The sequence below is a fragment of the Hoplias malabaricus genome, chromosome 7 (assembly GCF_029633855.1).
Source record: "Hoplias malabaricus isolate fHopMal1 chromosome 7, fHopMal1.hap1, whole genome shotgun sequence".
In the NCBI taxonomy this organism is placed as follows: domain Eukaryota; kingdom Metazoa; phylum Chordata; class Actinopteri; order Characiformes; family Erythrinidae; genus Hoplias; species Hoplias malabaricus.
In genome coordinates this window covers 13,632,996-13,660,549 of record NC_089806.1, presented here as the reverse complement: position 1 = coordinate 13,660,549, position 27,554 = coordinate 13,632,996, and the positions used below count along the sequence as shown (strand labels likewise).

At 37.7% G+C, this 27,554-nt stretch overlaps 3 protein-coding genes across 6 annotated transcripts in view; 1 reads left to right on the top strand and 2 right to left on the bottom strand.

Annotated features, from left to right (window-relative positions):
- Positions 1–872: 872 nt before the first annotated feature.
- Positions 873–6,138, bottom strand: LOC136702490 (ankyrin repeat and SOCS box protein 2-like). Its single transcript, XM_066677576.1, has 9 exons — positions 5,863–6,138; positions 5,629–5,741; positions 4,954–5,123; positions 4,707–4,862; positions 4,239–4,487; positions 3,771–3,942; positions 3,111–3,681; positions 1,838–1,991; positions 873–1,655 (listed from the first exon to the last, which is right to left on the bottom strand). Exons 1-9 carry the CDS (start codon positions 6,136–6,138, stop codon positions 1,495–1,497), a joined length of 2,022 nt encoding a protein of 673 aa, XP_066533673.1. The 3' UTR covers positions 873–1,494.
- A 3,358-nt stretch (positions 6,139–9,496) lies between these two features.
- Positions 9,497–20,004, bottom strand: LOC136701734 (ankyrin repeat and SOCS box protein 2-like). 2 transcript variants are annotated; one of them, XM_066676414.1, is made up of 10 exons: positions 19,892–20,004; positions 16,327–16,478; positions 14,803–15,017; positions 13,513–13,691; positions 13,079–13,234; positions 12,739–12,984; positions 12,367–12,538; positions 11,002–11,569; positions 10,004–10,157; positions 9,497–9,901 (listed from the first exon to the last, which is right to left on the bottom strand). In XM_066676414.1, the coding sequence occupies exons 3-10, from the start codon at positions 15,009–15,011 to the stop codon at positions 9,756–9,758; spliced, it is 1,830 nt and encodes a 609-aa protein (XP_066532511.1). In that variant the 5' UTR covers positions 15,012–15,017; positions 16,327–16,478; positions 19,892–20,004; the 3' UTR covers positions 9,497–9,755. The 2 variants fall into 2 exon arrangements, with proteins under 2 accessions (XP_066532511.1, XP_066532512.1); XM_066676415.1 differs by lacking the exon at positions 19,892–20,004 and adding an exon at positions 19,726–19,825.
- Positions 19,099–27,554, top strand: part of ppp4r4 (protein phosphatase 4, regulatory subunit 4) — a 30,275-nt gene continuing 21,819 nt past the window's right edge. For 2 of the 3 annotated variants that reach the window (XM_066676412.1, XM_066676413.1), the window contains exons 1-2: positions 19,099–20,178; positions 21,769–21,842. In XM_066676412.1, the coding sequence (XP_066532509.1) occupies positions 20,074–20,178; positions 21,769–21,842 (179 nt within the window). In that variant the 5' untranslated portion in view covers positions 19,099–20,073. The remainder of the gene's footprint in view (positions 20,179–21,768; positions 21,843–27,554) is intronic. The other variant, XM_066676411.1, reaches the window with a different exon arrangement.

Sequence of the window (27,554 nt, the reverse complement as noted above, 5' to 3'; positions counted from 1 at the left end):
GGGTTTTCCTTGGCAGAGGGTGGAGTTTTAAATGAGCCATGAGTACCAGGTTAGGAGCCATGTGGCAGTCTGAAAAGGAACAATTCTCAGCCTATATAGTATATTTAAGTACTCTATGTCGATTTTGATATTTGTTTTAGGTTATAAAGTATTTTTAGCATTTAGTATTTTAGTATATTTTTTTTAGAATTTTTTTTTTCCTTATATTACTCCATTGCTGTTAGTGCTTGTTGTATGTGATGTCTGTAAGCTACTGAGACTTTGAATTTCCCCTGGGGATCAATAAAGTATCTATCTATCTATCTATCTATCTATCTATCTATCTATCTATCTATCTATCTATCTATCTCCTTCTCAGTGTGTCCCAGTTTTGGTGCATGGCTTTTAGTGGATGGCTTGGCAATAATGTTCTCTGTAATCTAATGAATCATAGAGGATCCCCAGTTTCTCCCTGGTGCTAGGCTAAGGGGGAGGGGGGACTGTTTTTCATGGGGAAGTATAATGAGTATGACTGGCAAGGGAGCTGCCCCTGGTTATAAAGGGCAGACACTCCCTGATCAGTGCTGTGATGGATCTGTCAGTTGGCACAGCATCAGAAAATCTGCTTTCATGCTCAGCCAGACAGAGGGCATTTCCCAAAGTGATATACTGAACAAATAAAGAAAGACAATATTAAATTCAGGCAATTAAAAATGCTTCCTATTTTATTTTATTTAAGCAATTACAAATATATAAAGGAATCTGTCATAACTACCAAAATGAAATCATATCTAACATTATCGTGTACAATATTATGCAAACATAATACAGAGTTTTATCATCATAAAACTGTCTATACATGTTCATAGTAATAAAAAACGCATATTTTAAGAATAGATTGTATAACAAAATTATGAAATTTAATGTTTAAATACACATCAAATGCCTACATGTATTACATCAAATGCCTGTCAACAGAGAAGTAAAACAATACTAAACTAATGGCAATCACCCTAATTTTTCGAACTGTCCTTATTCACCAGATTTGGAGGATTAGTGAGTTGAGTGAAAAAAATCATTTGTATGCTGTTAATATACAAACTTAAATCTCTATGCACACAACTGTTCAAATGACATTCTGAAAACACTTAAAAACGTAAGTAAACTGTAAAAACAAAAATTGTGTCACTGCCAGATGAAAAATAATGATCTAACCCTAAAAAGACTTCTTAAATTTTAATGGAAGCCAATGCAAAAAGATTTATTCCATGCAATTTTGAAGCATTTCTATGTGTCTATTTATCACATAACGGACTGGTGCTGCGTTCCAATGATGTAGTAAACTAATAATCCACAAATATTGGAAAGATACAATATAAGGATTTGATGTGGATTTGCTGAGGTTAAAGTTTCTGAAGTCTTTTTGAGGTTTGAAATGATGTAAAATAGTAGTTTAGAGTAAATAAGTTCAGTTGAATTCAAATTTCATATTGCATTCAGGGTATATGAAGCATTTCAGATAAAGTTCTTCAGGTCTGCAAATGATTCTCGCTCATGTTTTAAGAACTTGATCAGTCTGCCAGGGAGAGGAAGACTGTTGATTCGCCTTAGTCTGTTGATTCCCAGCCGCTGGTGAATCTTTAGTCTGCAAAGATGCATCAGGGAGCAAGGAGACACTGGAAAGACAATACAGTTTCTGTTACTTTACAGGTTTTAACAAAATATTCAGTTATTAAAAATTGCTACTTATCTCTAAATTGGTGTTTACAGAAAAAGGAGAAAGCCAAAGGCTCCTGTCTACATACTTTTAAAAAGATTCTATGACAAAGTACAGCAAAGTTACTGGTGTTAAACTCACTAGATTTCTCTTTGATGTGAGCCCATTCGCTGTAACTGTCTAAGTGCTCAGTGAGTCTGGAACACAGTTTGACATGACCCACATAGTCCAGCAGGACATCTATGATTGGTCCTGCCCAGCAGCTGATAGAGGGACTGGAGATCATCTCACAGAACTGTGGATTTCAATAGGAGACAAAGTTCAGAGCTGCAGATTAAATAATAATAATAATAATAATAATAATAATAATAATAATTATGGCTGTCTTCAAGTGCTTCCTTTGATACTTTAACTAACATACTGCTGACAAAAGCATGACATTACGTTGACTTTGTTTAGATGAGAATTTTTCAATTTTTACATCTCTGAAAAGAGAATGGCTAAAAAATACACAGATCATATAATCCATGAACTGATGACTGGGTCATGTGTGCCCAAGACCCAATGATGCACCTGTGAAGGCTATGAGAGTAAAGGCTAGCTTGTCTGGTCCGGACCCATAGATGAGCTACTGTAAAGCAAACTTCTGAAATGTATTCCTAGCTCTGAAAATTGTGAGAAGACACATTGCATTGCATCTTGCAGGATATGGGGCTGCATATGGCAGAAGTCTGATCCATGGAAGCCAGTCTTATAATTTACAAAAGTTAAAGGATCTACTAGTAGTGTCCACATACAACAGGACACCATCAGAGGACTTGTGGAGTTCATGCTTTGAAGCTATTTTAATGGTCAAAGCTATTTTGGTGGCATGTTGGGGACCTACACAAATGTTGTGTCTGCAGTGCTTATTTATGACTTATGAATTTATGAATGATTAAAGCATACTAATTTTAAAGTGCTATTAGGACCTTCCATGGTCCCATCACAAGTATTTACAACATTGTTTTGGGTTGTGTCTTTGCTGATCTCATAAATATGAATTTTACAACTTGACAGACAAGACTTCAGCCATGGTCACACTGTTGGCAGTACTGACCTAGGAGAGTATTGTGGTTTTAGAGGGAATTTGAATGGCTAACATTAGCTAGTTAACTAGGCTATTTTCCCCAAGCTGTGAGGGACAGGTGACTTTATTCTTAATGATAAGCAGTTCTTCATTTCTGTTTTTTCAGAAGACTCAGCTCATTGTTTAGATTTCTTGGCTCATGTTTCCACAATCTGTGAGTTTAAATCAACGTAGATTAATTAAATCATCAGTTCAGGTGAATGGGCATTTATTCATGGCAGATTTTACACTTGTTTGTTTTGACCATGGATTTAGTTGCTACCATAAAAACAGTGGTATTTTTACCTGCACAGTGCCATTTGAATATTCATCAAGAAAGTAATATATCCCCTCCCTTCCAGTCTGTCTGGTCTTGATGGGTGGATGAGGATTGCTACCGTAATCACACTTAAAACAAGATAAAGCATCACATCCATTGTCCATTAGGTACTTGAACATGGCCAAATACTTTGTGCAGAAAATCAAAGCTGCTGGGAAGCTGGTGGGGTGTGTTGGGAGAATGGCATTAACGTTAGCGCCATGTTTGACCAGCAGTGTGACCATTTCCATGCAACTCTTTCTCACAGCGACCAGCAGGGGGTTGAAAATGTCCAGGTTTGGGTTGGCTCCAGTCTCCAGGAGCATGGTAGCTGCTTCAATGTTACTGTTAGCCACCGCAAAATACAGAGCAGTGCTGCGGTGATCCTCATACATCTTAGACCAATCTTCTGATAGAGTAGCATTGACATTGAAACCAGCGTCTATCAGAGTCTCAATAACATCGTCTCTATTGTGCTCTGCTGCCAAATGGAGAGGACTGATGCCACATTGTTTTATTTTGGCTCTGCTAGTTCTTGGTGTTAGCATAGCAACAATCCTGAGGAAGGAAAAATGAACAGTTGAAATGAAGTTCAGTTTGGTTACATTTTACTTTGAACATTTGAACTTCAGCCTTATAGCACTAACCTATCGTGTCCATTCTTAGCAGCAACATGAACAGGAAGCAATCCAGCTTTGTTACTTTTGTTAACGTCAGCCTTCCTTGACAAGAGAATCTCCACGACTTCACTGTGTCCATTCTTAGAGGCTTCAAACAAGGCTGAGGCACCATCGTTAGCCTGAGTGTTGACATCCGCTCCTAGCAAACAACCCAAACCCCAAATGTATGCTGAGAAACTGCTAGAGGCTCTTGATTACATAAGCAACTTTGGTTTAAAGAAATATCAGTCATTTTCTACTCTCCAACCCTATTTTAAACATGGCTGCCCCCCAGATGAGGGACCCATTATACGGAACATAAACTGGTTCATTCAGGGACTACAAAGCATGTTGGTTCTTCATGTCATGTTATTTGATAGAAGAAAAAGTAGTAAGCACTTTTATAAGCGCATAAACATAACTTATAACTTAATAAAAAATCCTTTTAATTCTTACCTTTCATAATTAATAAGTTCAGTACTTCAGCAGCACCACACTGAGCTGCTGTAAACAGAGGGTCTATGCCATAAATGTTTCTGGCTGTCAGCTTGGCTCCTGCTTGAAGCAGCATTTTGCATATTTGCACATTTTTGTGCCGCACTGCTTCATGTAGAGGTGTCCCTCCTTGGATGCAGGACTTTGTTGTTGTTGTTGCTCCAAATCTTATAAGAAGGGCCACGAGTTCTTCAATGCCTCTCTCACATGCTGTGAAGACAAGCAAGGTGTTAACATAATTTAAGCAAGAGTATATTCACTGCTATACAGAATGAAAAGTTTTTATGTAAAGTGCTCCTTAAGTGTTCTTTAAAATCTGACCATTGTGCCGAATTAAACTTTTGTTCATTTATTTACCACTATTTTACCATTCTGATGATTGCATATGAAATATCAGTGGGTGCATCAGAGGGTTCAATGATCATTTACCGTTATGTAATGGTGTTTCCCACTGGTTATTTGCAAGATTGGGATCAGCCCCTCTCTCCAGGAGATACTGAACACAAGGCACATGTTTGCGACCCACAGCCAGTAGAAGTGGAGTCTGGTTCTTCACAGTGCGGCTGTTAATGGTCTGAGGTTCGGCTAAAGATGTCATAGAATGCAAATACAAATCAGTCATTGCTGACAACAGCAGTGGTTGATTATAGTGATGATACATAACCTATACTCTTACCTCTGAGTAAAATCTTCAGACACTCTACATGGCCATAATAAGCAGACTCATGGAGAGGTATCCAACCTTCTTTATTAGCTTCAGTGAGGTTTCTAGATTTCAGTAATACAATGTCTTTTAAAGCCTTAGCATCACCCTTCCAGATAGCAGAGAGAAAAGGGTCTAAATTCCTGAAAGAGAAATTAAATATTGACAATGTTTTTCAGAAGTATGCTAAAAACAGCTTAACCAAACCAAACCAGTCCTGAATGATAAACTGAATATTAAAGGGAATGCTCTTTTTTTATCAGAGGGGTTTGATGTAAAATGCATTGTAGTGAACATTACCAATTTACCAACCTATTTCTTTCAAAATTTGAAATTAATTTCGGGTAAAATATGTATCTCAAATCTACTGTAAAAAAACAGGTTGTATATTTGTAACACTTTCATGTAATACCAGTTTTCTGTGAGTGAGATTTTAGTCACATTGAGGTGTGTGGTTCCTATTACCACCACCACTTTTGTTTTTGAAAGGAGGATTTCAAAAGAAACCTCTGTGAATGGCTATGTTTACATTTTGGTCATTTGACCAGATGTCATTTTTGTGACCTATTTAGTGCGACTCTGATCTAAATATTAGCACAGATTTGATATAAATTTTTAAAAACTTTTTAAAAGAGTTTCAAAGCTCACTTGGCAGATTCCACAGTAACCTGCAGAAATCCATTGCGTCTTGTCCATGCCACAACCTGATCCTTTTCTTTACTGAAGTAGTGGTTGTGAGAGTCTCTGTTGATTGTTGAACACTGTTTCACACTGTAAAGTGCAATATTTCTTTAAATCCTATGAAAAGGCTTGAATACATATACTTTAAAATTACAAAAATATATATCAGTGGGCTTTTATGGAAAATTACCTAGGGTTTGCAGACAGCTGATGGGGTGGGTTGGCAAGTGGGTTGGCAGGGGGATTTGCAGGGGGAGGGATATTCTGAATCCTTTGGACACATGAACACTTTTCCAGTTGCAGCGAGTGAGATTGGAAAGGCTGATTGTCTCTGGGTGTCAGATTTGCTTCAGCGAGACTCCGCTCAATTGCCAGCTGAAGGAGCTGCTCATCTGACATGCTTGAGTAAGCACTATAGTCTTCACTGTCCACAGCCCCTGAGCTCAGGACAGGCACTGACACCCGGGCTGCTGCCATTAAACCCTGAAAAAAGGAGAGGGACTGAAAACTGACACATCAGGTCAAATGTACATATTGCTGTAGTGCATTACATTAGAGAAAGAAAAAGCAAAAGGGAAGTGCATCTCAATGTCTAAAGTGCTTGTGAATGCCATGTCTGGTATTTTGACAATCACTTGATTTTATCATAGAGGAAATTAGTATTATGCATTTCCCAGAATGCACAGTGTTGGCAGAAGCTTCCCTAGTTTTAGTGCTCTTATTTAAAGTGTAATTACTCATTAAGATTTACTTTTTTTTATTAACAGCAGAGTTGTAGTAATAAAATATACCAGCTCTGCTTAAAATGTGAACACTTTTTTCAAAAGTGTCAAAATAATTTTTTTTTATTGTGGCAGTGCTCCTTCTTGTGTGATGGGCAGCCCTGCTGTGTCTGATCCACACTAATACATCTGCAGTGCTGAGAATGATCCACCACCAAAATCATACTTGCTCTGTGGTGGAACTGTGGGGGTCCAGACCAGGGTGAAGGAGCAGGGTGAAAAGTGGAGAAAGTATGAGGAGAAACAGATTGACTACTACCTGTAATCTTACAACAGCAAAGTTCTTCTGTGTGGTCTGTGGGGCTGATAAAATGTACAGTGAGTGCCAATACAAAGTAGGTGTTCCTAATCCAGTGATTGTTCAGTGTACTACTACTACTACTAATAGTAATAATAATAGCCATATTAATATCAGCAACTAGAAAAACACATATTAGCTGATAATGTGAGTGTGTCTAACATGTCTTGAATCTGTGACATTACAAATTATAACTTGTCTCTATGTAATAATAATATAATATGAAATTATTTATCATTGTACAACAATTGATTGTACTACAGTTGATTTGTAGCACACATGCCATTAAATTGCATACCTACCTTTATAAAATTTCAGAAATGAATAGGTGCACTGGTGTAGACGTGCTTTGAAAGTCCAGCCCTTTCTGGGGTCTCTCCTCCAGTGATCTGCAGAGCTCTGTGTACATTTATTAAGTGCTGCACTAAGATAGAGCTTGATTTCATGGTATAAACAAACATGTGACCTCACTGATATCTTTCACATGAGCCTGTCTGGCCTGGATTTGGAGGTATAGTTAGAAGGAGGAGTGTATGTGTGTGTGTGTGTGCGTGTGTGCATGTGTGTGGAATGGGATGCCATCAGTATTTTCAAGCTCTTTAGAGTAAACAGACTGGAAAACATAACTAAATTACTTAAATCTTTGTCTATATGTGACAAATCCAGACTTGGGCATACATTGGCATATTTAGAATTTATGGATTTTAAGTTATTTAATAATATTTAAGATATTGTATTAAAAACAATTTTAGACTCTTTATTTTTCAAGATATTCTGTTTTTCAGGAACCTTTTCTATAATGCTAATGCTATTAAACATTTTGTTTTAGTCTTGGAGGACCATAACAATGAAAGAATGTGTCCTGAGCTTTCACACATTTACAGGAGCAGTGAGTTAAATGTATGTAACTGGATCTCTACTAGCCATGTCTCACTGGGAAGGTTGTGACTCCGTATTAACCAGAGAGTTGAGCAATTGCTCTAATCTTTATCATATGCTGTTTTAGGGCCACTGCATTGAAAAAAAAAATAAATAAATAAGATTCCAAGAATAAAGTCACAATATTTGGAGAATAATGTCAGATTCATTCAGAGATTAATGTCAGAAAAATACTAAGAAAGAAGTCAAAATAAATTCAGGATATTTTGCTGCACATATAATGGGGTCACCGTGCCCCTGTAATGGACAAGCGGAAAAGATGATGATGATGATAATAATGATATAATGGGGTGGACACAACCCTTTGCAGTGAAAATGAGTCTGTATTCTGGAGAAAATACTCTGAAGTAAATACTCAGTCCTGGCACATCAGGACTAGAGTGTTATTAATATTTCAACACTGAAAAGTTTATGATAGATTCAGAGGAGTGGAACTCATTAGTCGATGCCCATTAGTCTCTATCTTATTATGGCTTATGGACAAGCACTAAAGCTGTATGCATCACAGTTAGTGGCTGCACTGACAGGTTTAGACGTCATGTCATGTGGATGGAAGCAAATAAATAATTCTGTTTACTGGCCCTTGACTGCTTCTACAGGTCACTCTATGACACACAGACACATGTCTATGTCTGTCTTAATATTTATATAAATCTTATAACAGTATTTCTCTATATATTCCAGCCTTACTCTCAGAATTATTTTTTTAATGCTGTGACCCTAATTCTCCATCATGGTATCATCTTTTAACAGCATTAAAGAAATCCTTGTTTTTCATAAATGCATGTAAAATTTACAGTTTAAACTTCTGTGCAGAAAGACGTAATCTGTGGTGATTATTTCACCATAAATAGTCAAAAACCTCTGTCCCAGAGCAGAGAATTTGGTAGGAGCCAAACAAGACCATGGTGAAGGAGTTTACTGGATGGTAAATAAATGGCAATACTCCCAAAACTCAACATGATGTCTGTTTACTGGATAAGTCCCTTTCTTCAGCCAATCAGCTTGCTGGAAGCTGCAAGTGGCAAAGTCTACCCTAGTTGTGGACTTGTGTGCAGCAGTGTTAATACTACTTGTACTGATGTTAAACTACACAATGCTTCATAATTTCTCTCCGGTTTTTCAGAAAAGTATCCTACTCTCCTTGTGCTACCAGTGACATGAACATGGATCTTATATGTCTAAAAACAATAATCATAGTGGTACTATGCTGCATTTGTGAAGCGAGACTTCTGACAAAATGCAGAAAACTTAACAAATGAAAAAAATCTTGGTAACATTAAAATATTCTTAGTATATTCATAAAGCATTAATAACATATTTTTAAATTTTAATGACTTATTTAAAATACATTTTGGATGTCCATTGATGTTCCCCAACTAACTGAATTGTGTAATTCTGTATTACTTAATCTATTGATACATCTGGTTTAAAACGCATTTTAAAAGTCCATTGACGTTATTAATAACGATATTAACTTACTTGTCAAGATGGATTTTGGACGTCTGCTGATGTTTAAAAAATGTCCTTGATGGACTGACAATTTTTAGACCTATTTTGATCCTTGTTTACAGGGAGTAGTGGAGTGGAAATGGAAATGGAAATGTAATACTTTAAAAAACTGTAGAAACTTTAAATATGAATATTCTGGTGTTTTTAACATTGTTTTACATTAGCTTGATTTAAGACAATAGCACAAAGTGTATTTATTTTTATTATATATAATATAAGTTATTTATACATCATTATTGCCCCCACTGTTACACAAAGGAGGCACAAAACTATTCTACTCAATGAGACATGCCTAAGAGTGCTTAACAGAGTATCTGACACTTTCTTCAGTAAGCCTTCTTAACATTACACTGCCACCTTGTGGCCTGGATGCGTCAGATATTATGTACAAATCATTTTAAACATGGCCCCATGTGGCAGACCCACTATGGAACATAGGCTGCTTAAGTCAGGGACTACAAATCAGCTAGATTCATGTCATGTCAGTTGCACTGAGTATAAAAGTGTAAAATTATTAACCACTTCCTAAGGTTTTATATTTAAAAAAATGACTTTTTGTTCTTTTAAAAAATGTTCCTCTGTTGATCATGATTTAGGTAATGGATAAGTCTTCCTGGAAGATCCAGTGTTCTGATACACTTCAATCTCTTTGCTCCCACCAGCTGCCGGACCCTTACTCTGCAGAGCTGCATTAGACACTTTGGTTGCACTAGAGACAAAGGGAAGATAAAAGCATCATTAGATAGAAGAGCAGAGTTTTCTACTTGTAACAATGTTATCAATTCAGCTTGAAGTGGTTGGTTATAATCACCTGCTTTCTTTTTTATATGGGCCCAGGACTCACAGCTTCCCAGGTGTTCTTTGAGTTTGGAGCAGAGTCCTACATGGTCTACATAGTCCAGCAGCAATTCTATGATGGGTCCTGCCCAGTGTGACACCAGAGGATGGGAGATCATCTCACAGAACTGCAAACATAGAAAACATTTAAAAAACACTTTATATTTTATTCAACTGTTCAGTCCCCAAGACCAACAAGAATAAAAAATGCCCTTGAACAAGGCACCTAACCTCCAACCTGCCCCCTAGGTACAGAGTTGGCTGCTCCTGTTTGTGTGTGTTTTCACTGCCCCTAGTGTGCGTGTGAAGAATTGCCCACTAGTGTGTGTTTCTGTGTTCACTACAACAGTGCAGAGAATCCGTTTCCATAAGGGGACCCATAAAGGTGATTCCTCTTCTTCTTCATAACCTTTCCAGTATGTCCCCCAGTCTCTCACAGCTGTAGATTAGACTCACTGCCCCAACCCCCTCAAATCTCATCCAGCACTTGAATTATAATGGGGCTACTGTATAGTACAGTACAGTACAGTACAGTGGCCAGTGTCAAAGTAAAAGGTAATGTCCATAGCCATTAATAGGGAGTTTATTCAACATAAACATTTATGTAGTCAGGTATTGATAAATAGTTTTTAATCACAAATCCTGCTCCAGTTCATCCCACATATTTTTAAAGGATCTCCATCACCCCAGAGAATACAGCTGCACTGCTCCACAGCCAAGTGCTGTGTGATTTTATAACCTGCTGTTTGATTCTTTGTAAATAGCAAGCACCAGAGCATCCCCTTTTATTTTAAGCTTTTCAATAGAAATTATATAAGCTGTTTGTCCATAATGAGTACATCTTAACATAGCGGAATTCACTGGTTATAAGAGCTGTCCAAAAATATTTGAACACATGGTGTAAACTGGCAAATTAGCAGCAGTTTAGTGAATGTATTGATGGATGGAGATTAAAAAAATAATAAAAAATACCTGTAAACAGGAGTGTGTTGCTATCTGAGGCCTGTACAGAAGCTCACAGCTGGTTTGAGTGAAGTCCATATTTGGATGCTGCTTAAAGCCATATTCACATTGAAAGCATGCTGCCGCATCAGCCCCATGGTCCAGCAGGCATTTCAGCATGGTGAGGTTCCTCATGCTTAGCATCACACAGGCGGGGAAGGTGGCGGGGTGTGTGGGGATGGAGGCACTGATATTGGCTCCATGCTCAATAAGCAAAGTGGCAATCTCTACATCATCTTTCCTTACAGCCAACAGAAGTGGGTTCATGGGGTCTAAGTTCGGGTCAGCACCAGCCTCCAGAAGCATGGTGGTAGCTTCAGTATTGCCGTTGTCCACAGAGAAGTAGAGAGCTGTGGTTCGGCGGTCCTCATACATACGGGAACGTTCAGGGGCCAGCTGAGCATTCACATCAAAACCAGCTTGGATCAGGAGCTCCAGAACATCATCCTCATCATATTCAGCTGCCAGATGGAGGGGACTGATGCCACTGAGTTCTATTTGGCATCTGCTAGTGACTGGAAACAGCCTGGACACGATCCTGAGGAGAAAATGAAGTTAAGACAACTTACAGATCTATGAATGGAGGTTGGAAATTAAGAGTTTTACATGAAGGGGAATAAACATAGGTGCTAAATATAGTAGAGCTCAAAAGCTTGGCCTTTATTGTAGAAAGGCTACGGAAACCAAATCTGTCTACACGTTTTGGCATAAATCTTAATCAAGGACATTAACGATACACCTGATCATAGTTGCTATAAATATTCAGCTTAATTAGTCTCATAATGTAGCTTTTTGGGTCAGGTTCTAGAGGCACTACAGGCAGCCTGGCTCCCACAAAGCTGCAGGATTTAAGGGTTAAAATTCTAAGCAGAGGGTGTCAATTGCATAGTCAAAAACCAAAGATCTTACTGAGTGGTGAGGGTGGGCTTTTGGGCTCTTGTGTTATTATAGTAAAGCAGGCTTTGGATATTTGAAATGTGTAACAGCCTTATCTTGATTTCTGTTGAAACAGGTATTAACAGGGAGGCTATATCCTTTACAGTATGAACATTGGGTTTTATTTTAAACTAACGTGAGACTGAAACACCACCCATAACACACAGCAGTGGCTAATTAATCTTTCTTTGTTTTGGAAGAATGTCTCTACAGTGATATACAAATATACCACAGAATAATAAAAAAATAATTAATAATATTGAAATAGAAACAAAATATAAATGAAAGCTAAAGTAATTGTAGCTTTAAGAGACTTTAACCAGGCTACAGTAAAGGCTTTGTGATCCAGTGAAGTGTATCATGGATATTCGCTTATTCATGGGTGCATTTGAGCATTACCCATCATTTCCAGACTTTGCAGCCACATGAAGAGGTAACAGTCCATCCCTCCTGGGCTTGTTTGCATCAAGCCTGTGAGACAGGAGCAACTCTACAATCTCTATGTGACCATTCCTGCAGGCCTCGTACAAAGCTGTAGCTCCATCTTTTGCCTCACTGTTTATGTCTGCACCTTTACACATAAACACATAGGCAACAATTTATTGGTGTACACTGACCCTAAAGCCAGGGCTGACATTAATTGCACTTGTTTATTTGCAAAATAAGAACAGACAATCTGAATCTTTTTAAATTCCACTTCGTATGTCAAGTGAGGGAAAAACCTCTCCAACAATACAGTCCTGCAGTGATATTATTAATGAATTTACAAACCACTTTTCAGCAGATATTTCAGAGCCTCAACGCATCCACACTGGGCTGCCAGGAACAGAGGGGTCACTCCGTGGCTGTTGGGACAGGAGAACGCAGCCCCATACTCAACTAAAATCTCACAAATTTCCAGATTGTTCTGTATCACAGCCTCATGGAGAACAGTCCATCCTTCCAAACATTTCTGGTTGACATCTGCCCCATTCTGCACTAGGAGCTGCACCATCTGCACATTCAATTTTGCGCAAGCTGGGGGTGAAATATATGCAACATGCTTATTGGTTTAACAATGATTATTATGTATGCATGCTAAGTAAGTATGCTGTAAGAACACAGGGTTTACCTTCATAAAGAGGGGTCTCATTGGATGTTGTGGAAATTCTGGGGTCTGCCCCTTTCTCCAAGAGGTATTTCATGCAAGCTAAGTGTCCTCTAGAAACAGCCAGAATGAGGGGAGTCTGGTCTTTAAGGGTTCTGGTATTGATCATCCATGGAGCAGCTGAAAAATGTGAGAAGCAAAATTTCTGTTTATTTTGGATCACTTGGGTTATAGCCTCAATATCAGCCATTCAGTCTTGTGTCTTGTAATGTCCGTACATGGTATATTGTCAAGTTTCCCCAAATAGTAGCTAAGCACCAAGATCCAGCATGTCATTCCAGGCCATACCAACGTTTCATATTTAGAAAGGAACCAGAACGTATTGTCTGTATGATGATCTTACTGCTGAGATGCTAACTTTTTTGGAATGTGATGTGATGTTGATATCTATCTCTCACCTGTGAGCAGTATCTTCAGGCAATCTGTCTGGCCATAATAAGCAGCATCATGCAGTGGAGTCCAGCCATCCTTATTTGGTCCCAGTGAGCTGCCTGGAGTGGTCTCAGACAATACAATATCCCACACTTCTCTTACATCCCCGTTCTGAATGGCCTGGATCAGCAAGGTCTCATCATCCCTGAAATCCAAAGGTCACACTCCAAGAACACATTGGACATTTTGCAGATTTAGATTTCTTTGGATTGCTTTCACACTTTTTTTTTTGCATTTAGACATAATATGCTCAAGTATACTAAAGAGGTCGGTGGGTGTCTTGTGTTTAATTATACATTAAAAGGTAGGAAATAAGCAAACTAGATGTTCATTTTAACTAATCAGTTTCCCCCTGTAGAGCTGCAGTTCTGGTGATGGAAGACTTCTTTCCATACGTTTTTTTGTTCATGACAACTGACATAAATCATCGTAAAACCGTATGAAGGCTTATGCTAGTATACATCCTTTGTCCTAAAGATTGCGTTTGTATATTTTGATGTAATTTCACTTCAGAATGTGTTAAGACAGCTTCATGATATCCATTGAAGGGTTAAAAACAAAGCTAATGCTTCAGTGTGGTGTTGTGACTGACCTACTGTATCCTCATTAGTTGCATTAGTGACAAGTCCTAAATCCTCATAAACTTATCTCCTGGCAGGAGAGAACAGGTGCCCGAATGTGTACAGTATACAGTGTCAGAAGAAGCCTCTCACTGTAAGTGATATTTTGTCCTGACAGTTTTGCAGCTTAAATTTGTTCTGCTTGTGTATGCAAGATGTAGAACACTGTATTTTCTAATGCTTACCAACAACTATACATAAACACTTGGTAGAGCAGAGTAATGACAGTTGACATTGGGCCAGGAGCAAACGCTCTAGACAGCTAGGATACATTGTTCAGATGGAAATCAGATTAAGAAAATGGTACCACTGGCTAGCATGTGTGCTAATTCTGTATAATAATACTACTAGAAATACTATGTAGAAATCTTATCAGGATCTTATTAAACATGACCTTGCAATGCCTTTGAATTATGTTTTGGTTAATCATGTGATTGTCTATATATTTTCTGAAGCACCAGTTACAAAAATCCTGTAAGAGATCCAGCCAATGATAGTTTCTGTAAGTATCTAACATGGTTAATATCCAGAAAGGACCTGAATAATAATGACATCTCATATTATCAATAACATCTCATAAATGTAAACTCTCAGGAAGGCATGGTGCTATTACACACTCCCATTACAAAAGCTTACCCATGATAGTTGGCAGTGGAAGCAAGTGGAAGTGCTGAGCCCCGAGAGAGAAGACCAGTCTGAGGATAGCTCTGGGGGGAACCTGTGAAGCCCACTAGATCACGGGTCACCAGAGCATCTTGCTCCAGTCTCAGCTCCACTGCCAGCTGAACTAGCTGCTGTTTAGACACTCCCCCACAATCATCACACTCAGTTATACTCATACTCATCTGCTGCTGTCAGATAAAAAAATAACACATACATTATTCTACTGTGAAGGTATGACCACTGGTAAAAGAACATCCATGGAAGCATCTAGATCAGTGATACCACTGTCATAAATGTGCCAACATATTTCACAAGGACACATTGGCTTATGAATAACATTCACAATATTAAAAATATATATTCACCTTTTCACCCTGTTCTTCAATGTTCAGGACCCCCACAGTGTAGGTATGTTTTGTGCGTTGGAAAATGTTTCACCGCTGCACTGACAGTGACATAGTGGTGATTAGATCATATTTGTTGTGCTGCTGTGAATGGATCAGACACAGCAGTGCTGCTGGAGTTTTTTTTTATATATATATATCCCTCACTGTCACTGCTGGAGTGGGAATAGCCCACCAAACAAAAATGTCCAGCCAACAGTGTCCGGTGACCACTGATGAGGGACTAGAGGATGACCAACATGAACTGTACAACAAGAGATGAGCTACTGTCTCTGATATTACATCTACAAGGTAGAATAAAAAGGTAAATGTGTCTAACAGAGTGGACAGAGAGTGGACAGTGTTTAAAACTCCAGCAGTGCTGCTGTGTCTGTTCCACTCATACCAATACAACACATACCACCATCATTGAAGTGCTGAGATTTATCCACCAGACAAATCATACCTGCTCTGTGGTGGTCCTATGAGGGTACAGACCATTGAAGAACAGGGTTTAAGAGGGCAAAAACGTATGCAGAACAACAGATAGACTACAGTCTGTAACTGTAGAACTACAAAGTGCTCCTGTTTGGTCAGTGGAACTGAGAGAATAGACAGTGAGGGTAGAAAAAAATGGAAGTGGTCATAATATTATGGCTGATTGGGGTATATAATATATACAATTTAGCACAAATGTGTCTTATCTTAGCATAGCATTTAAAAAACTAAAACTAAAAATGTGTCACTCATAACACATTTAGCACATATTTTTAAATCAAATTCCAAATCCATGCCATTAAGCAACAGTTAAGAAAAAGATTTATCAAACAGATGTATCAATAGATGAAATCAGGGTAATCAATATTAAAAATAAAGTATTTAGAAACAGCATATCAACAGCTAGGAATATGCCATTTGTAAGAAATGTAGCATATCCTTGTTAAAAAGATAATAAAAGTAAGCTAATTAGTGAACGACAAATTATTCTATAACACTCATATAATACAAAAAAAATGTATATAGATTATATAGTGTTATATCTACTGGTTCAGATGCCAAAAGTTGTGATTAGAGATATATAAGGAAAAATGCTTTAAGGAAATCTGTATTCTACCTGTTCAGATGCTGCTTGAGTTTCCAGTCTCCAGTTTTCAAAAGACTAAAGCCGGTGTGGTTACTGTCTGCACTGCAGTTGTTTGTAGTAGACTGTGGTCCAGCTAAAAGCCTTTTACCCTTCAACATGTTTCACATCTCTGCCCCAGTGACCTGCAAATGTTTATGGAATATTTGTAGAAGGGTCTCAGTGACACATGAAATGATGACTGCAGGCCTTTCCTCACTTCTGAGAGAGCTGGGGCCAGGGACCATATGGCAGTTCTCCGAAAAGCAGCTATTTAAAGAAGCAATAAAGAATTATGATTATTTACCTTTTTGTAATGTTTACACTTTTGTCCTTAAATTGTAAATTACGTGACATGAGGAATCAAACTGCCTTGTAGTCCCTGAATGAACCAATTTATGCTCCATACAGTAGGTCACACACATGGGGATTCAATGTTTAAAAAAATGGTTCTCTGACACATCCTGTCCACTATATGTCAGTATAACGGCTGTTAATTACATTGCACTCCACCATTTGGAGTTTTCAAGTTCAAGTCCAGGTTGAGTGCTGAATTTCTAAATTGTTATTAAAATGTTAATAATAATTAATAACTCTTGCTTAATAAAAACTTAAGTAAATGGCTTAGGTTAATTAAGATTAATTTATTCTTGTGCGATTTGTGTATGAACCATTCTAAATGTGTGATTGCTATAATAATTCAGTTACTGTAATTCTGTCTTGTTGCAAGTGACATTGGCCTTGCCCAGTAAATGAGAATAAAGTCACATTCCTATTTGTTAGCCCCACTTAAACATGGTGGACTAAAGCAAAGGGTATGTTTACATAACATGCCATATGACTTTGCTGAAGGTTTTTTTTACTGCCTGTAAATAAACATGCCCCCTCAGAAGGGTCAAACTAATGACAGATAATGTACATACTGTACTTACAGAGGTATGTCCACCTGTTTATCAAGTGCTGCTGTAACAGTCCCTATTCTTTTGAAAAGGCTACCTGATCTGCTGGAACATTACTGTGAGAATTGGTTTCATTCAGCCATGAGAGCTGAGGTCATTGTGAGAGCATTGTGCAAAGCACTGAATAGCACCCTCTTGTGGAGCAGTTCCTAAACGTGAGTGAGTGACTGATCGAGTGAGTGAGTGAGTGAGTGAGTGAGTTACGAGCCAGTTCCACAAGGTGGTCTGCATCTTAAAACATTCATGAGGGACACTGCAGAAAGTCTGGGCCTGGAGCTCAAACAGAGTCTTGTGTTTTAAATCACATCTGAAAATTAATTATGGTTTACCATAAAATGACTAATAGAAACTATTTCATAAACGCCTTTTATCATAATATAAATGTTGCTGAAATCCTGCTGTGTGATAAACTCTGTGTCTGGTCCTTATGTGTTAGTGTAACATATTCATTTGTTTATGCATGGGTTTATGATGAACTTATTTATTTTTTCATTTGTTTATTTATTCTTCACTGGGTCTAGTCTAGAGTCTAGACATTTGGATACAGTATCTGTCTCTCTCAAACACACACACACACACACACACACACACACACACACACACACACACACACACACAATCTCTCTATTGCTCTTACACTCCTCTTTTAAGTAGAAGGATATAAAAGAAAATAGTTGTATACATATTGATACATACTGCAAAAGAACATACATATAATGGTCAGAAACAATTGTTGTGGGTACATATAAACACAAAGCTATAAGTATGGGATTTATATACATATATGACATATACGTGACATTTAGGTGAAAAGCATCAGTAAGTGTTTCACTAATAAGGGTATGGTGTAGTAAACAGCATGTAGATTGCAGAATAAAAGTAGCAACAGTTTCAGTAGCAACAGCAGTGCATATCAGTGCCTATTAATACACTGTAAACATGGAAGCTACATAGTGTAACTCAGCACAGCTCAGACAGCAGGAAATAAGTGGTGTCCATGCAGTAAGGAGTCTCTCTCTCTCTTTCTCTCTCTCTCTCTCTGTCTCTCTCTCTCTCTCACACACACACACACACACAGACTACCTTTCAGGGGTTTAAACTGAGCTACTTACAAACGGCAGGAACAGCAGAGGGCGCCATTAAACAAAATAATGTTATTATTTAAAACCTAACGCTTCGTGCAGAACTGCCAGCTACAGGTTTTAAATCTTTCACTGCAATGCCATCCCTCTAACAAACGTCTTTCAAACTTTTAAGAAGCAATAGTAAGGACGAATTGACTTAAGGAATTTAGAATAATTTTAGTTTTTTATATTTTTTTCTACAGATTAGACACATCGACCTCATTGGTTCACCATGGAGGAGATTTAAAGGACGCTGTTGTCCGGAAACCTTTAGTTGGTGGACCATTCTCAGTCCAGCAGTTACATTGAGGGGTTTGTATGTATGTATGCAAAACAACACTTGTGTATGGTCAGTGGAGGTGTAAGAATGGACAGTGTAAAAACAAGGAGGTGGTCAGTTGTGGTAGATCTGTTTGTATGTTATACGTTACATAACTAATTATATATATATATATACATTTGAAAGCTGATTATTGGATGTATATATGCATGCATAAATAAGTCTTTTCAAGTGCCATTCATGTTTTACACTACTGTGTGCATTTGCGTGAGTACTAGGAGAGTTTAAAGGAGGGATTATTTAAGCCCAAACTAATGCTTGTCCAATAGGAGGAGAGCTAGGCTTCCTATTGGACGGGCCTCACTTTTGCCTAAGGAAAGGGCCCCCACCTGTGTATCTGGACCTTAGTACGACATCAGGAGTTTGTTTGTGTTCCGCTTGCACTGAGCGTGACGTAGTTTCGGTTCACGGTGTTTTTTCTGATGACGAACCGAGTCCGAACGCGGTGACGCGCTCAGCGCTCCACACTACGGTGGCATGCGGTCGCCATAGAAACCGCCTGAGTTGGTGCAGTGCGTTTGCGTGGTGTGGAGCTGGTGCACAATTTTCACTCACGGCTTTAACGACGGCCGGGGCTCTTTCCAGGGGAGAAATGTGGGAGAGCCAGCAGTCTGGGAGACGCTAGAGACTGCCGTTGTGTAACGTTTGTGGGCTCGGTTCGGTAGCAGTCGCTAGTTTTCAGTTTATCGACGCTTGAACTGTGTAGCGAGTTGGGTCGCCTCGTACACGGACATTTTTAAACGTTTGCGTTACCTTCCAGCTCGACATGTAACGTTGAGCGCGTTTTCGAAGTGCTACGAGAGTAGTGTGTGTTTTTCGTTCATTTCTGTGACGCTAGCAGTCATATAGCTAGTAGCCTGTATTTAGCGGTTGAGTGTTCTGTGTTAACGTCTCTGTCAAAGCCAACCGTCGCCAGGTGTATGTAAGAGTTAACACGTAGCGCTTACAGCAGCGGCAATGGGAAGCTTACCCCTCATTCAGTCGAAGATATTCCTCCCAAAGTTTAAACCCACCCGAAACCCCAGTTCTGCGCCGTCAGTGCTTTCTCTTTTCCTCCCGACTGGTCATCCTTAGAGGCTTCTGAGAACCTGGAACACTTCCATGAATTAGTTATAGCCATTTTAAATCCTGCTAACCTGAAGGAGGTATTTTTCTTGTGGTCGTGGGAGGAAGGAACGATCTGCTTCTCCCCGTCAAAGGAAGCCAACATCAGAGTTTGTACGTTTCAGATCATGGCAGAGCTGTGACAACTCCTTTTTCATCACGTCCATCAAGAAGAAACGACAGAGAGACAGACAGACACAGAGAGAGAGACCAGATGTTTGTCAGCAAAATGACCCTCAGTCAGTCCGGTCTTTTTGGACAGATAGATGACCTGCAGGACCTCACTTTCATCGAGAGACCTATACGCAGGAGTCTGAAGGTATTCATGTCATCATTTCTTCATTCTAGGGCTGGGCAATATGGCACAAAACATCCCATCATGATTCCTACAGTAGCACAGTTATTTGACTCCAACAGGATGCACCAACTGTGCTACATTTAAAGCCATCACTGAACTGCAAAATCTGTACAGATACATGCAACAACATTGTTATTTAAACCCATTCCAAAAGGACTAATTATACTCCCATTGTAGGGAAACAAAGTTAATCCAAGTTATTTGAATATGGATGGTATTCACAATCTACTCAGAATTGACCATGAATACAATAACATACATTATTGTGCAGCTCCAGTTACTACCATTGTGTTTTTGTCCATAAAATGACTTAAGAGAAAAATATAAGTACAAGCCTGTGTATGTGAAGGCTTGCCACCTACACAGACAGTGCTTGTGTATTATAATAAAGGCCAGTACACTCAAAAGAAAAAAAAAACACATATACACACACATACACATATATATAAAATAATTAGTTTTAACCCTTCAGCCTTCTGTGGCGTCTATCTATCTATCTATCTATCTATCTATCTATCTATCTATCTCTCTCTCTCTCTCTCTCTCTCTCTCTCTCTCTCTCTCTCTCTCTCTCTCTCTCTCTCTCTTTATATATATATATATATATATATATATATATATATATTAAGTATTCCAAATTGTTCAGCTGCCCCATTGTCCTACTCCAATTTCTCATTTTCAGTTCCATTACTGCTCATTGAGAAGCATGGTATGTGAGGAGTTACTGTGGAGGAGGCTAGACACGGCTGCTAGGGATGCTGGGGGTTGCCCACTTCGCTTTAGTGAGTGACGCAGTTTCTGTCAGCTGTGCGCATCTCTGCCTCGCCTCCTCCATTCCACTCCACTGCAGTACATCTACCTTATTGAGGATTACTGCCATGCCCGATGACAGCATTCCTGTTTTCTTTCCACTCCCAATTAGCCAACATTAGCAATAAACACACCAAGGTATCCTTTAAGAAATCTCCTCTACCTCCCAGCACCATGTAGGATGAAGTTACTCTCATCCTCTCTTACCCAAGCAGACGCATCATGTACCATCTAAAAGGAATTTGTTGCGTACGGGGGGGCGGGTGTTTTCTGTACGTGCTTTTTTATAGGGAGGTTCCAAAGAAAAGCTTTTTGGCTAATGAGAGAAGCCCTGAAGTAATAGACTCGTCACCCACATGGCTCCCGTCCCCCACACTTTCTGCCCACGCAGTCCATCGTGCCTCACATCCTGCCTCGCTGCAAACCCCCTCACACATTTGGCTGAGTCATCTTTAAGCAATGATGGAACTGTTTGCTGTCCATTTACCAATTTAGTTCCAAAATTACATATGAAGCACAGGTTGATTTTGATGTAATACTTCAAAGTAGGTTACATGACTGATGTTGGAATCTTGTGTCAGTGCCTGCCTACCTTTGGAAACACAGAGAAACTCATTTTATCAAATCATGTTTGATAAAAATCAGTAAAAAACACGTTCTTGACTGATTAATTAATGCAAGGCCTGGCTGTTTCATTAATTCATTCATTTATTTATGTTTTTTGTATGTGTTATTTCACAGACTGCAGAAGAAATTGACAAGTTAACAGTAGATGAAGATCTGAATGACATAGAGCGGGCAGTCTACCTCCTCAGGTAAAGACAAACGAAAATCATATATATATATATATATATATATATATATATGTTTTATATATAGGTTTGTAGGTTAACACTTACAGTGTTTTTAAAACCATCACTAGTAATATCTACATAAGTGTGTAATATGGACACATTTGGTCAAGAATAGTTGTGTGGAATGATCTGAGTTTCTGCTATGGCCTGTCTGAAATGAACACATTACCACTGATACCATATGTTTATTTTGGTAAATATATTAAGGTATCAGTAAGGCATCTACTAAGGCATGGAGTGTGTGGAGGTGTGAAAAAATTGAGTTTTAAAGTCTTTAGCTGTACTGTTGGCCTCTTCTCTAAGTTCATGTGGTTGAAAATTAGCCTAAACTGGCTCCGGTATAATATGGGGTATACTGTGACCTGTCAGAATGCAAATTGAGCATCACTTTAAGTTGTTCAATTTCTGAGACATTTAAAACTAGCAATTTTTAGCAGTCTTATTAGTTAGCTCCAGTTTTATTAGCTTTATTAAGCAACTCTATGGGACAGAACAAATGTCACTTTCAGTCTGCAAGCACTTTCTTTAGCTTGAAGATTAGGGTAAGGAGCAACCGTTTAGTGTTGTTGAATTGTTTTATGCATACGAAATATGCACCGAGGTACTATGCATAATTAATCAGCAATAGGATTGTATTTTCTAGAATACAATTCATATCATCTCTTAAGAATATTGATCTGGCTATTTCTGATCATTATATGCCAATGCTAATACTTTTGTGCCTCCTTAAAACAAATTGTTGTTAAAATTGGCTGCATCTGAATGACTTTTTATGTTTTTAAGTTACCTGTTTACCCCAGGCTTCGGATTCAGAAACCAGAAACTTTGGCAAAACCAAATGCACCATATTGTGTATTTTTTAATACAGTGGTGCACTTAGACTTGTTTTATCTTATGCTCATGCCTTTATACAAGGGTTATACTTTGTTAAATCATTTGCTTAATTAAAATGTGACACTGTGGACTGTCATGTGTTGATTGATATGTAAGGCAGCCTTTTATAAAATAAAATTATGTGAAGCTTTTTTATTATTATTATTTTGCATCTTATCTTGTGAATGAATAATTACAATAATTAATAACCTTTTGGTTTGATGTATAAGAGCTCTTTACGTAGTAATCCATAAATACCAAGGTGTTTAGTAACATTTTCATTTTATATTATTTTATCTACAGTTAAACTTAAAAATAGCAACTTTACAGACACCCAAGGACTCTTTACACTCAATGCATACTTGTAATAACTTGTCAGAAAAGTTGCAAATTTAGCACTTTAGTATTTTTGGTCATTCTTCCAAGTTACATTTGCGTTGTGGTCCCATTTTATTTATGTATTTATTTATTTATTTATTTATTTGGTATATGTGTGAGTGATAAGAACTCTTTGTCTGAAGTTGTATTTGTGTTAAGCTGAACACTTTGTGACTTTTCATCACCTGCCGCCCAATGAAGAGTGTTCAGCTTAACAGGTCAGGTCAGGCTGTGTCGTTGATGATGTACTCACCTAATGAATAATGCACCTAGTGAGTGGCCTTTCATTGATGTCTCTGGCAAAGTGAAATGTGTGCTGGTGTCAAGAACACCAGACTTCTGAGAGACACCATTCTTAATCCTGTGCGTGACACTCAAGACGAAAAAAATACAGTGGTGATACATAGTTATCTGATGGAGGATTTAAGCTTATTAATGTTGGATGTGTTGGTTTTGATTTCCAGGATGATTAAGCTATGCTTTTATCAGATATACTTCAAACTGGAACACTCCAGGGGCACCAAATACTACTCATTAGCCAGTGTTTAAAAAGCAAAAGACAATAACTTTATTGCTTAACATCAGCAGTTGTTGTTTTTTTGTTGTTGTTGTTTTAGACTTATACTTTATTCTGTGCAGCTACATTCTCACTTTGAAGAGTAACTTGATGATACACTTTTTTTAGTCTATTTACACAGTTGTTGCTTTAGGGCCAGTTGTCCTGACACAGATTCAATAATTCAGTAATACCAATATTTCAAGTACCACTGCTTTCTCTAGATAGGCACAGATCCAGCTTTTTCTCTCCTGTCACCAATTTCAAGTTTACATTATATTATTTTCTATTAGATTAGAGTAGATTAAATTATACTTCAGTGTTCCTGTAGGGGAATTTTTCTTTGACACAGTTCTGTTACTATAAATCATGTAGGGTATTATTGGACACAGTTGAGTACTGATCCAGTTAGTGCATGTTTAAGATGTTTGTATTTCTTAGCTGCAAAATGCTTGCATAATGATTGTTTCTCTTACTAATTTGACTCAAAATCAATGATGGCAAAATTGAGATGCACCGATTTAGAATTTTTTGGGACTATAAATAACCGATTATTAGCACCTTGGAGTAGCCGATACCGATAATAGCCGATAATTGTAATTAAAGCAAATTCAAATTGGATGAAAGCAAAACAAATTCTTCTTGCCATAGGACGAACAGTTATTTTCAGTATTTGTACGTTTCCGTACTTTTAATGTTATCTTTTACGTTTATTAGGTGCAGTTCATTTATCACTTTTATTAAAGATTTACTGCTGGTTCCACATGAATGGTTTCTAGAGGGGGCGCTAATTCGAGAGCAAGGGAGAGAGCAGAATAGAGTGGCTCCGCCCGAGTGTGGGAGAGAGTGTGTTTGAGCAAGTGTTTGTAATAGTTTATCATCATGTTTCAATAATAAATTCAGACGCTGAATGACTCTATATCTATTTTCATGTTTTATATAAGAAGGGCTTCTGCACTGTGGTGGTTGAGAGTATCTTTCTGTCATTTAACCTGCTGTGTGTGTGTGTGTGTGTGTGTGTGTGTGTGTGTGTGTGAGTGTGTACACCGTTGTCTGCGTCTACCGAGTGATGCTCATATTTTAAACTAGTTTTCACCATGGACAAGTTTAATCCCAATGGCTGTTCTCTGCAAAAACTGTGAAAAACAGTCCATGCTGTAGACAATTTACAGGCGTCAATGTGTATGCGCAAGATCAAAAGAGGTTTGATAATAAACATACAAATACTACAGAACAATTGTACAGGACAGGCTTGATTGGACATTTATTTTTATGTGAACATTTTTACCATGGTTACAGAGATTCAATTAAACCATAACAATGTATAAATAAAGACATCTGCACCATAATGAAGATGGTTTAACTTGTGTCAAATGTGTCGAATTTTGAAATATGTATAGTTATGTGCTATTATAGATATATAGTTCTAGAAGATTTTAAAACTGTATGCTTACAATTTTATCATGCGCATTAACCAATGCAGGGTCAGTATCAATCCAGAATAACTAGTAGATAAAAATGTAATGGCTTTACCATTTCATTTGATTTGATTTCAGTGAGCTACAAAACAATTATAAAATTAATTTCAGTGCCTGTAAGTTACTTTACAGAGGAAATGCTAAGACAAAATAAACATTACAATTACATTACGAAAACATTACAAGAAAGAATTACAGTGCATCTAAAAATCTTTCCACACCTTATAAATATTTTAATCTTCTTATACGTTGTAGCAGTGATCATTCAATAAAATGACTGAAAATATGTGTGGGCCTGGAATCTACCTGTTGGTTCACTTTGACTGAAAGAGAAGTTTTAGGCCTTACGCCTTCTATTAGAGCCACTCATTCTCAGAGTCCCACTTTAACCCACAAAACTATGAAATGCTCTGTCTCTGAGCTAATTAAGTGCCAGAGTCATTCCACACCTCGACTCCCTTGGGCAGCAAACTAGTTCTGAGGACAATTTAATTGCCCCTGTTGGCCATCATTTGGTGCTTAAATGCAGGCTGCCAACAAATCTGTGAGATGACAAAGAAGAGACTGCTTGTTAGGTTGTGGATGAGCAGTTGGAGGGATGAACAGAGGAGGAGGGAGGACTTCATGTGCAGACATCCTATAGATTATGATTACACAAATATAATATCTTTCCAAACTGGACATGCGATCATTTTTTACACTTGAAGGCTTTCATTTAAAACACTGGAAGCATGAGTTTTTATTTTATTTTATTTTTTATTTTTTTATTAACACATTTTTTGGTCAGCATTGAACTCAGATTTATGTCAAAATTGATTTACTGCAAACGCATCAATGTCCTAAAACATGATATTTAGTACATATAATATAGTACATAGAATATAACCCAGATGCATGATTATAAAACACACATATATATATGAAAATAAATAACATATTGTGAAGTATATTTACAGAAATTGTAAATCCTTGATTACAAAGTCTTCAGCACAAAAGCTTATGTTCTTTGAAACCTTTTATCTGGATAATAGCAGCATGTGATATGAGAATAAATGCCATGTGTTGATTGAGGCAAAACAGTAATAAATAAATGTGTAAATATTTGTATTATTAAAGTTAAAGTTAAACTTTTTATAATATTCTTTGTATAAAACAGAATGCTTTCTCAATAAGAGGTTTGAATGTAATGTTTTTTTCTCCACATGTTCATTTTAATATTTTTCTTTTTACAGCAAGAAACACAAGTTTCTGGATAAATGGATTTTTAATACAATGTCCCCAGGTGCCCAGTAGTTTCTTACAGTAAATAATAAATACATGTATTAAATATATAATAATAAATGTAATATTAAACCTTAACAATAGGTGGCATTGCATTAATTAAAATTGTCAATATTCTAACTTTTCAGTAAAAAACATTTGCTATAGACTTAAAAGGCTTATCATTATTAACATTCTCCTCTTAATTTTTTCCATTTCATATGGAAATTATTGTTTAATGCATTTGTAAAAGAATGTCATGACCGTTTCAAGGTAAAATGAGATTAATGTTATTAGGATTAATATTATTAATATTATATTATTAAGATAAGGCCTGGTACCGGACGGTTGCCGGTTCAATCCCCGGACCGGCAGGAAACTCATGGCTGAAATAATCCCCAAACTTACCCAAAAATTACTTAACCCTCAAACGCTCTCTGGGCACCGGGGATGGGTGCCTGCATCTTCACAGCCCCTAGTGCACTGTCTGTGTGTGTGTGTGTGTGTGTGTGTGTGTGTGTGTGTGTGTGTGTGTGTGTGTGTGTGTGTGTGTGTGTGTGTGTGTGTGTGTGTGTGTGTGTGTGTGTGTGTGTGTGTGTGTGTGTGTGTGTGTGTGTGTGTGTGTGTGTGTGTGTGTGTGTGTGTGTGTGTGTTCACCGCCACAGATGGGTTTAATGTGTTGTACAATGACAAATAATTGCACATTACATTAATCTGGAAGGAAATCTAGATCCACCTTCAAGTACTTTCCAGTGGGTTAAGATAAGTGTTGATAAATGGAGTAATAATTTATGAAACTGCTGTCATGTTGATAATATTATCAATAACTTGGGGCCAGAAATCTTGTTTGGATAAAACTTTGTTCTTTCAGTAACAAATTTTGCACAAACTACATCTTTGAACAATAATTTAACAAAAAACTGAGCAAATATGATCAGCACAAAGTTTGCACAATGCATGCTAAAAGTCACTAAAGGACCAACTTTTTAACAAATGCACAATGGTAATAAAAGACTTATTATCAATTTCATTTATTTTTTTAAGCCCTTGTCCTAATGTCCTTTGGAACAAGAAAAAAAGCCTGATTACTCATTACTGAGACTGATTTTATGGTCTCACTTGAGTGAA